This window comes from Halyomorpha halys, unplaced genomic scaffold (genome assembly GCF_000696795.3).
Source record: "Halyomorpha halys isolate HHAL.00 unplaced genomic scaffold, Hhal_1.1 Scaffold1450.1, whole genome shotgun sequence".
Classification (NCBI taxonomy): Eukaryota; Metazoa; Arthropoda; class Insecta; order Hemiptera; family Pentatomidae; genus Halyomorpha; species Halyomorpha halys.
The window spans coordinates 59785-72129 of record NW_027110019.1 but is presented as its reverse complement, the minus strand read 5'-3'; the positions used below and the strand labels follow the sequence as shown (position 1 = coordinate 72129).

At 38.5% G+C, this 12345-nt stretch overlaps 1 protein-coding gene across 1 annotated transcript in view; it reads right to left on the bottom strand.

The window, feature by feature from the left end:
• Positions 1 to 12345, bottom strand: part of LOC106689753 (cell adhesion molecule Dscam1-like) — a 63907-nt gene that overhangs the window by 27291 nt on the left and 24271 nt on the right. The window contains exon 2 of the mRNA XM_067048133.1: positions 676 to 732. Within this exon, the coding sequence (XP_066904234.1) occupies positions 676 to 732 (57 nt within the window). The remainder of the gene's footprint in view (positions 1 to 675; positions 733 to 12345) is intronic.

Genomic DNA, 12345 nt, shown 5'->3' with positions numbered 1-12345 from the left:
TTCTTGTATTGTATATGCGAAACTACTAATGTCAATTTGTGTAAAATTAAACAAGAATAGTAAAATGAAAGTCTTTTTTTGCACCGTAGATGCGAGACCACTATCATCTCAGTACTAAATGATACCAAGAAAGTAACGGACGTATTTCTTGCACTGTATATGCCAAACTAATAATATTGTTTTTGTAGAAAATGAAAATGGTATGGTTACGGGCGTCCTTTATACATCCAACATACGAGACGACTATTATTTCAGTAAAAAATGATTCTAGATAGTTTACGGAGAGTTTCTTGCACTGTATTTGCGAAACTACTATCATTTTTGTAAAAAGAAGAATGGAATCGATAGATGCGAGACGACTATTATTTCAGTAACAAATGATGCAAGAAATGTAAAAGACTTCTTGCTTGTACTTTATACGCTAAACTACTTAATATCATATTTGGTTAAAATGAAAGAAGAATGGTTGCGGGCGTCCTCTGTGCATCCTATTTCTTCGTATGCGATTTAGGACTTGGTAAATTAGATATTTGGGATTGGTGCTTGGTGGATAGTAGTATTTTTTGTACCCCTACCCATAGCCTACCAGCATAGTAAAGTAAGGAGTGAGGTGGAATGAGGATGCTATAGATAAGATATATTTACACTACAAGATATTATCATTAATTGACTCACCTGGAGGCATTATAGCAAGAAGTAAGATAACAAGGAGGCTTTTCAACATTCTGGTCTCTGAAATAGAAAAGAAAAAACAATTATTCTTGCAATTTAACTTACAAATCAAATAAGCTACTTTTATTATTCTGTTAGTTTTGCAAATATAATCGACTTTATTGTATACATTATGTTATATTCTGAATAATATTGGTTTAAGTTCACCACTGATATGTTTTGATATTGAAACATTGTAAATTATGTAATAAAATGTAACAATCTTTTTTAGCATATGTGTGGCTATACAACAGTCTTTTTCTACATAATGACACATTCTCCTGCACTTAGATGTGAAGTTGAGTGTGAGATTAAGCTGTGGCTGAGTTTATTCATTGCGTCAAACTAGAGGTCTTGTCGGTCTATGAAATGCAAGCGTTCGTAGGGAAGCTCAAGGCTCAAGAGGTTTCTTAACGCTGGCTATTCGTAGAAATACATATGACTTCGTAACGTTTAAATTGCCAATTAAATAACTCTCGTGGGCGTCTATAATTTTTATACTCTAGTGTCAAGGCCCGTTGCTGGAAGTCTGCTTCTCAAGTCATTCTTGAAATAAAAACAATATCTAATTATAATACTTACATATTACGTAAGAATGTTTAGATTTATTGGTAGTTTGTTTATAAATAACAACTCTGTACACTCTTTATGAACATATATTGATATAGTACAATATAATAGCGATACACAATAATTTACATGAATTTGACCGTTCTCTTAGATAACCATACTGGGCAGGTTTTTCAGCACTCAGTGTTGCCAGAGCAGTCAGTCTTGCCAGCCCCCTACATCTACTCCCTCCTTAACGGTCAGGTCGACTTAAGACCTGGACATAACGAAAAGGAAATGGACTTGGCGCCCTCATCTAGTAGTAGGTTGTTTCACATCTAGGGGCGGCTGTTCGGCTGGAGTAAGCGATGTTTTTGCTGCAGGTGATCATTGTTGAGATGTTAAATCTTCAGACTCTTAAATCGCAAGCGAGTAAGCCGGTTTGCGCCTGTCCACTGAGATACTAATTGGTTTGCCAATTAATGTCAACCACAAAAAAAATTATCTTTTCGTTCCAAAACTCGGTAAGCCCTCTCATGAGGTTTTTCTAGTGAGGCTCGAACACGATATACTCGTACAAAGACGTGTGAACTACTGTGCAGGTTCTTGTGGACAAATGTTTTCGGCAGCTGTTTGAGTAGTGGTTGCACACATTGGAGATTATTGAATGCTGAACGTAATTGGCTAATTAATGTTGGTAGGTTGGGTTTTGGATCGGAATTGGACTCCACAAAGAAATCACCAGGAATTCGGAGTTGGGTACCTTATACAAGTTCTGCAATGGGTGCTTGTGCTGTTTCATTAATTGACTACCGGAGTCCCAATAAGACAGTAGGTAAGATGGTAGTCCAATTGTTCGAAGATTGAGCCATTATAGCTGCCTTTACGGTTCTATCTTACCATTGCTTTGTGGGTGGTTTGCTACGGTACGAACAAGCTGAGATCCACAAAGCTTTGCTAATCCGGTGAATAACTCAGAACGAAACTGAGTTTCCAAGTCAGTGATAACTTGGCGGGGGCTTCCAAATCGAGCAATCCGTCCTGCGAAAAAACTCAGAGCTACTTTTTCAGCTGTTTGATAACGCAGTGGTAGTACTTCCATCCAGTTGTTGTAGCGATCGATGCAAATTAAGGAGTATCTATATTCCTGGGACATGACCTGGTCCACGTTTGAATGTCTTTGTTGATGTTAGTCCAAACAAATTTAGGTGATATTAAATTTAAGGTTCTTCTTATACCTGGATGTACTAGGCTATGATAATGCTGAAATATTTGGAAACGAATTTTTTTTTGTATATAAGGTCGAATATTTTTTGAAGTGTCACACCAAAGTAAATTGCCTTCAGGAGTGCTAAATTGTTGAAATTTTAGTGTGGTTGATGGATCATGACGAAGATTGTGTAATGCAGTATCAGAAATTTGTTCCGCCGCAATTGCTTCATAGATTATTGGGACAATTTCTTCCGAACGTGACAAATGATCGGCCACTACATTATTATTTCCTGGAATGTGCTATCAGTCTTGAATTGTGATATGTACTGGACTTGCCTAAGGCGTCTAGATGAAACTTTATCATGTCTTTGTTGGAAGGCATAAGTTAACGGAGTGTGATCCGTATAAACTGTAAAGTTTCTTCCTTCTAAATAATGTTTGAAATGCCTTATTGCTTAGTAGATCCTAAGGAGTTCACGATCGTAAGTTGAGTATCGCTTTTGTGTTTCTGAAATTTTTTTGGAAAAGAAACTATTAGGCCTCCATGCATTACCTTCTAATTGTTGTATTACTGGACCTGTAGCAGTATTGGAGGGATCGACCTGTAGAGGAAGTTTATAGTTAGTATTAGGACAAGTAAGGAGGGTGGCACTAACCAGCACCTGTTTGGCCTCCTCAAATTGTAGCTAGATTCGTCATTCCACTCTATTTTTCTCTATTCATTTTTCTTGGAAAGTTGTAAATATTTATACAATAATGCTTGATTTTCTGCTGCGTGTGGAATATGTCGACGATAAACGTTTATGACGCCTAAAAATCGCCTAAGTTCTTGTACTGTAACTGGTTTTTTAAATTCCATTATAGTCTTGACACGCTCTGGGTCTGGTATGATATCTTCACCACTTATTATATTTCCAATAAAAATTACTTCTGATGCACCAAATACGGATTTACTTAAATTGATACGAAGTCCGAAAGAATTCAGTCGTTAGAAGACTACTCTCAAGTGTTCCACGTGCTCATCAGGAGTTCTAGATGCAATTAATATATCGTCAAGATAAACAAAACAATAAGACAATCCAAACAATAACTCATGCATGAAGCGCTGGAAAGTACAAGGTGCGTTTCTTAAGCCAAAAGGCATTGCGTTAAATTCATAGAGCCTAAAAGGCGTTATAGTGGCAGTGTTTTGTTTATCTTGTTCTGCTACTGGAAAAAAATAAAAAGCAGAATGCAAATCAATCTTTAAAAAAACTTTTTTATTCTCCAAAATTTCAGTGACATCTTCACCTCTCGGAACTGGATAGCGGTCTGGCTGTGTACGCTCATTTAAAGCACGGTAGGATCCGCAAGCATGCCATTGTCCATTTTTCTTAGTTGTAAGTAACAAAGGATTTTCCCACTGTGATTTTGGTGGCTTAATTATCCCCTGATTTAATAAGCATTGGAATTCGTTTTTTGCTACTTTTAATTTATGAGGATCTAGTCGACGTGATTTGCAGTAAACTAGAGGTTCACTAGCCGTATTGATATAGTGCTCAACGTTATGGGCTGGATGTGTAGGTATCAAATTGGGTTTAGTAAGATCTGAAATTTTTTTAATCAAATCTGTAAATGAATTAGTAGATATTAAAGAACTGACTGTATCTTCGGCAGAAACTGTATCAACCGACGCGGACACGGTCAATTTGGTGGTATTATCTATTAATATTTTACTTTTCAAATCAATAAGCAAATCAAATTTACGAAGAAAATCAGCTCATAGAATTGCTTTTGATGTCTTTGCAATAAAAAACGGCCATTCTAACTTCCGGCGTAGTCCTAAATCAATGTTTAGAATTTTAGTACCAAAATTAGGTATTTCAGCGCCATTAGCAGCGTATAACTTGAAGTCATTTGGCTTATTATGCTTAGTAACGGGAATTACTGGCACATCCGACGTGAAGAAATTTAATACCAGAACGAATAATCTATGATGTAGGAAAGACATCTGAGGCTGCACACTCGGCCATTACTGCTAGTGCCGGCAGGAGTTCCCCAGTGTTTGTCCCATTGACAAGATTCATTGCATTTGTCTGGTTTACATTTTTTATCAAAACGGAAGTGGTCATAGCAATATTTCCGCTAGGGTTGAATCGAGACCTTGATCTAGAAAGTTGTTTTTTATTTCTGTTTCTAGGGCTGTTATTCGGTCACAAAGCTCTTTAATAATTGAGGAATCCGATGACTGTGATATCGCATTAACTTGAGTAGGCATACTCGATATTTCCCAGATTCTATCTCCAATCTCACATAATTTATCTAAATTTCCATCGGAGATTGAAAGAATTCCTCTAATTTGTGATGGCAATTTATCCCACCAAAATGTTTTTAGCAATTTTTCACTAATGTCTGTGCTAGCCAGGTCTTTCATTTTTAACAAAAGTTGACTGAGTTTAAGAGTACCTAATTCAATTTCACTCACTAATTTTTTTAATTGTTTTTCTTCACTTTCTTTAATATTTTTAGTAATTTATTTTTGGCTAATGTATATTTATTAGGGTCTTCAGATGAAGCAATATCTCATATATTTTCTACCACTTTAAGATCTAATTGAGACACTAAGTAATTAAATTTAGTGGTTTCAGCGGTTACACCGGACAGTTGAAACTGAGCTTCTACTTGGTAAAACCATATTTCTGGCTTATCCGTCCAAAAAGGTGGTATTTTTACACTAACACGATCTACAAAATGTGTACTTGTTGGATTACTATTTGAAGGCCCTGGAATATTTTGAGATGGCGTTTCTGAAAGACTACCCTTTGATTTTTCTTCATCATTAACCATTTTAATTGGAGGTTAAAATAAAGACTTATGTAAAATGATGATAACAAACGTTCCACAAACACAAACACACGCGGGCCTTGTTCAAAACAGACACAATGTGATCATCGGGGTCACCAATGTAGGTTTGCTAGTGGTTTCTTTATAAATAACAACTCTGTACACTCTTCATGAACATATATTGATATAGCATAATATAATAGGGAAGCACAATAATTTACATGACTTTGACTGTTTTCTCTTAGATAAATACGGGGCAGGTTTTTCAGCACTCAGTGTTTCCAGCCCCCTACAAATGTTTATCTTTGAAAAATATTATGATTATCAATTTCACAAAGAAGTGGTTTAGGCTAAAGACACCTGATCTTAAGGTGCTAATAGTCTTCATTCTGTAAATAACTGAGTCCAGAACAAAACAATAAATTACTTCACACATTTTCTCTAATGAGTACCCCAATTTCTAGGGACATCGATATTTTTATATTTTTTAACAATAAAAACGTTTTACTCCTCATTTTACACTCAAATGAAAATTGTGAACAACTATAATAAAATTTATTTCTAATTTATTGTTGTATTGGTCTTGGCAACTCTACAGTATATTAATATCTACTATTGGTCTCCGACTCTATTTGAGAATGCACTGAATCAAAGCTAACCCAGATTTACACCTTATCTTAAATCACATTCCTTGTTTTTCATCTCAATAAAACATTCATTTTTAGACTGAAAATTACTTATTCATCTTCAGACTGAAAATTACTCATTTATCTTCATTGCTTCATCAAATTCCCTCTCAACCTATTTTAATCACAAGCGGACGTGGGGTCACCAATTTTGATGGTACTATACTTTAAAAAAAATATATTTTATATACTTTTATATATATATTATCGTATTCTGCCTTTGCTCTGAATGTTTTCAATGGTTATTATTGTGGTAACACTGAGTACCTGATAACCTCCCTATTCCAGTTAGTGTAAATTTTGTAATAAAACAAGTGATGCATTCTAATGATTATTATTAATTTTCCAGTATTTGAAAAGATAATTTTAGTTGGCGCCGAGGTGAACAGAAAATGTTTTTTTTTTATTAATTTCCAATGACTGTTTTTATTTTCAAATTTCAGTTTCCTGTGATTTTTTTTTTCATAATTTTAAATTTCAGTTTCCAGTGACTTTCTTTAAGCTTTTTTTACAATGAATACTGAGCAATTTAAATTGCTCCTTGCTGCAATTTAAGAATCAATAAAAGCAATGATTGATGAAATGGCTTCAAAACTTCAGCCGCCTATAGCAACAAATACAGATTCAGTTATTTGAGAATTATTATACAATGAAAGATGTTTTTTAAATTTATTTATTGATTTAATGTGATTTACATCTGTACAAGTAATCAATACAATAAGTAAATATGTTGTATGTTTCATTTACACTTGAAAATCTTGGAAAGGAACCACCCATTGGTGGTACTTCAAGCATTAATTTAAATTAGAAGGTCCCGTGGCCATGTTCTTTTCAGACGACTCGGAGGGTTTCAGGGATTGTTAAGGATGAAAGATTAAGAATTAATGGGTCCCATCCTAACCCATTAATTCTTAATCTTTCATCCTTAACAATCCCTGAAACCCTCCGAGTCGTCTGAAAAGGAAGTTTGGAATGAAAAGACGCATATCGGTTTTGGGCCAAATCTGCAACGAATGGGAGGTCTTTGTGGATGAGTTTATTTGTAACGTAATAAGGACCATCAAGGATTTTACGTAGGATTTTGGATATTAAGGATTGTATAAGGGAGGAATTTGATGGCTTGGTAGAGCCCCAGAGCTCAATTCCATATATCCAAATTGGTCTGATTATCGTAGTGTATACTAATTGTTTGTAGTGAATGGGAAGTTTAGAGCGTTTGTCAAGTAAGTGTTGTAGCAATCGGAATCTTCAAATAGTTTCTTGTCGTTTCAATCTTGTGTGTGGATTCTAAGTAAGAAGGATGTGGAGAATTAAATCGGGAGGTAAAATGGGCTCAAGAGGGAATATGAAGATATTTTTTTTAAGAAGGTGGCGTGCCCCGAACCGGGAAGACATCAAGGAATAATTATTGATAGTTCATTCCCATACAATAGGACATTGTAGGCGGTAGAAAAGAAGAGCGCACCTGGTGAAATTGCCGAAAAGTACAGGATGGCGATAGATTACAGGAAGCTCAACGAGAATACCATTGATGAGAAGTATCCGATTCCCAGATTTGAAGACATTTTGAACAGGCTGAGCGGGGCAACGGTATTCAGAATATTGGACTTAAAGGTCGGATATCATAAAATTCAAATGCACCCTAAGAATCAACATAAGACGGCATTCACATTCGAGAGGGGCCAGTACGAATTTACAAGGATGTAGTTTGGACTCAAAAATGCTCCCATCACCTTCCAGTGTCTAATGCAAATTAAGAGGAATTGACGAACCTGTATGCCAGATTTATTTGAATAATCTACTAGTGTTTAGTAAGAACGAGGACCTAAACAACGTTTTCCACAGTGGAACTCCTGGCACGATACAACAGAATCGCCGATAAATTAAGCGAGATGGTGGAGACAATTCAGGTACCGGGTCGGATGCAATTCAGAGATTGTAGGAGGCTATCCACGGTACTGAAGATTCAGTTGGCAAAAGAGTTGGGCAAGAACAAAAGAATGCGGAGAGAACACTCCTTTGTAGAATGTGCTCGGGAACTTTTAGACACAAGTGCCCGGGAACAGGAATCCAGAATGGATGTTGAAGAACCAGCATGGAAGAGGATATGGTACAATCGGCCAAGGACTACTCCGCCACCCTTGAGAAGATTGCAAGTGTCATGCTTGCGGCAAAAGTGGGCACCTGGTGCCCAGTGTCACCGAACTCGGTGTTTCAAGTGTGGAAACGAAGGACACATCGCCCAACAATGCCCATACATATATCGAAGAAGAAAGATGGACGAAGGCGAGCCAATGGAGTTCAATGCGCAACAAGTAAGGAGGAAAAGCCTTCGGCAGAGACTGAGCGGATCGTCAAGTGAGTCGATGGAAGTTTTAGGAGTATCAGAAACTGCAGACGAAGTTGAGGAGAAAAGAAGCGGAGGAAGCGCATGGAGGCGAGAGCCAGGAGGAAAGAAGACACGTGTGATCTGAAGAGAATGCAAGCAGAGAGGCGACCGCACATTGAAAAACTATCACGTGAAAGGAGAGCAGGGTGGTCTGCCTATAATCCGGGTGAACGAAGGAGTAAGTTGTCTCGTGGACACGGGCAATTCAAACACCATTGCTTGTAGAGAAGTACTAGAGAAATAGAGCGGAGAGGGGATGACAATCCAAGTAAAGGTTTGCAAATGTAAATTAACTACTCTGGGTGGACCATGCAGTGTAGAGGTGGAGATAGAGATAGGACTGGGTAAGTAGGGGGCTAAAGGGGAGATTTTAACAATTCATGTAGTGAGTAGGATGCCCAGAGATTATCAGGTGATTATTGGTTGTGATCTTTTAGAGAAGGTGGGGCTAGTATAAAAAATAGTATTGGGAAATGGGATATTAAAATCGGACGGAAGAAGTACAGATGCTAACAAACAATAGCGGATGGGAAGGCGCGAGTAGGGGCAGGAACGCAAGCGGAGAATTGGAAAGACGCCATTACAACTGAATGTGACGACATTTTCTATAATGAAGAAGAAGTATTGGGTGCAACATGAAGGACGGTTCATGAGATTACACTAAAGCAGGAAAGAGTGATATATGTTAAAGAACGACGATACCCACAGGCACTTCGGAATCAAAAACCTAAGAAGACAAGGAAGCATTGTGGACAGCACGTCACTATATAATAATCCGTTATGGACAGTTCGAAAGAAAGGGTTGCCAGGTGAGAGGGTGATCATTGACTGTCGTAAGCTCAATGAGAATACCGTCGATGAGAAGTACCCGATACCGAGGTTTGAGGATATCCTTGACAGACTAGGAGGGGCTAAAATCTTTAGTAACTTAGACTTTAAGCAGAAGAAAGCAGGATGTCACCAGATTCGTAAGCACCCAGAGGACCAACACAAAACTGCTGGACAGAAGAATGCGCCCATTACATTCCAGAGGTTAATGGACGAATTTTTGAGAGGTTTAGATGAAGCAGTATGCCAGGTTTACATGGATGACCTCCCAGTATTTAGTAAATAGGATAAGGACCATGTGAAGCATCTACACAGCGTGTTCCAAAGGATGCGAGACTTTGGGCTGAAACTGTCTCGGTGGAAGTCATTGCTTGGACAAAAACGGATAAATGTTCTAGGACATACCTTATCTCAGGAGGGGGTAAGACTAGATGTGCAGAAGGTAGCGGCCTTGCATCGGATGCTGGTGCCGACCAACATAAAAGGAATCAGGAGGTTGTTAGGGGCATTAAACTACTATCGTAGGTTCGTCCCTGATATAGCGGAATATTTGGTACCCCTTAATGATTTGCTAAAAAAAAGGTAGTTCGATAGTAATGACACCAGCCATTGGGAGCAATATTTGTAAATGTACAAATCAGCTGCAGAAGGAACCAGTACTAGCGTTTCCCGACTTTCAGAAGGAATTCACGTTAACAACGTGTAACACGCTAGTGAGTACGCGCTGAGAGCGGTGCTGTCACAGGAGGATGAGGTAGGAGAAAGCCCTGTGGCATACGCTAGTAGAAGACTCACAGAGGCAGAAGCACGTTACAGCTCCTTGGAACGAGAACTACTGGGAATTGTGTGGGCAATAGAGTATTTACGACCCTACCTTAATTTGTTAAAGAAAGGAAGCAACATAGTAGTAACACCAACCATAACACAAAACATTTATGAAATACATTGAGCAGCTTCAACGGGAACCAGTTCTTGAGTTCCCTGACTTCGAGAAACAGTTTACGCTCACAACAGATGGAAGTGAGTATGCTCTAGGAGCGGTGTTGGCAGAGGAAACTGAAGAGGAAAGCGTCCTGTAGCCTATTCCAGTCGGTGCCTCACGGAAGAGGAAGCCAGATACACTGCCAGAGAACGGGAACTTCTGGGAATTGTGTGGGCTGTGGAGCATTTCCGGCGTATTTGGAAGGCGCTTTAGGGTCCACACTGATCATAGACCGTTGCAGTGGGTAGGAAAATTGAAAGAGTCATCCTTGGTACAAACAATGTTGTTGCTGACTGACTCTCAAGGGCAATAATGGTTAATGCGATCGAGGATAATCAGGGAGAACAATCTGGACATGCTAGACAGTTCTTGAGAGAGTGGACTCCGGAAGAAGAACAACAACCAGGCACAGAAGAATCAGAAAACTAAGCAGAGACATCCAAAGATGAAGACTCAACTGTGGAAAGACCAACCGAGATGGAAGAAATTGATGAAATCATTAATGATAAACGACGGAAAATCATACGGAAAACCAGAACCTCGGGGCTCCTGAAGATGGAGCATGAAAAATACGGCAGCAGTAATATTGTGACTATACGGTCCCAGCCCAGTCTCAGGGAGAACCAAATCTGCAGAGCACTAAAGGATGCATCGAAGGCCGGACAAACCCATCATCTATACGTAGGAAATGCAGTGATCTGGGACAAAATTCGGCGTCTTTGGTGGACGGAAAAGATTGGGGTCGACTGGTTGCTTATACCCTGTACGATGATGGCTGAAATTATCCGTGATGCGAAACGTCAAAAGGAGCTGACCCTCGCATATCTCCTGGGGAAGACTAATCATAGAGGGCTGAATAAAGCACTACAGGCGTTGCGCGGTCGATACTTCTGGTGGAGTATGAAGCGCACAATTCAAGAAACCATCGTTAGTTGTGACGTATGCCTGACTTCGAAATATGACAGTTACCCACCTCAAGCGAGGAGATGCCCACTGCACAAGCATCACTTAGTGATCTTCAAGCGGATTCGTTTACTTGGAAGGGGTACAAGCGAATCACAGTAATATACGTATTTAGCAAACTAGCTATGGCGTACCCAGTGAAAAAGAGGTCAGCAGAAGCGGTGTTAAGAACCCACTAAGGTTCTATGTTAAGGATAGAATCACGTCAGACAGTGGAAGAGAATTTTACAACGCAAGCATCAGGATAGAGATGAAAATCTTGGAGGTGGTGTGGCACCTTAACACCCTCGGTCATCCAAAGAGCCAAGGAGGATATTGAAGTCATATTGAAAGTCTCCACAGTATACCTCCAGGTATATCAGTTAGTAAAAGGGGCTAGAGCCAGACGAAGCGATGGAACGAGCAATCGCAGCATACAATCATTCCATACACTCAGTCACGGGGTTTTCTCCTTTTGAGATTATTTTTGGACTGCGGGGGACGTCAAAGGAATTACTATGATACAGCGACTGAGGAGTGTAATATCGCAGTTAATTGTATGGCACGGAGGAAGATATGGGCCAAAGTCAGGGACAAAATTGAGAAGGAGAAACGCAGAAGAGTTACTAGACACAATCTCAGTGTTCGCAATCTAATGGACAACCTTAAAATTGGGACGGTGGTGTACTGTGAAGTGGGAGCTAATAGAGGCAAAGAGCTGCAGAGGAACGAAGAAGGCCCATTCAGAGTGGTCACGATAAGATAACATAATATTGTCACCATAGAAAGCTTAAAAGAACCGAAAAAGGGAAGAACAGTTCACTTAAGAACAATTAAAGGTTCCGGCAACAGCGTTATCATGATGTACGCGATTGTACTCACCTCCATTCCGGAGGGCAATATTGTAAAGTTGTAAAGTTCTTATTTTTTTTTTTTCATTTTCGGAACATAATAAAGACTTGAGAGTGTAAATATCAGGGATTCCTGGAAAAAAAAAATTTTTGCCTAATTTTTTTTTTCCACATAGTGCTGTTATTTTTAATCCTATTTCTGAAGTTTTATTGTATTTGTATTTTTTTCATTGTTATTGTATTTGTATCTTTTTCATTGTTATTATATTTGTATCTTTTTCATTGTTATTGTATTTGTATCTTTTTCATTGTTATTGTATTTGTATCTTTTTCATTGTTATTGTATTTGTATCTATCTTATTTATTGTATTG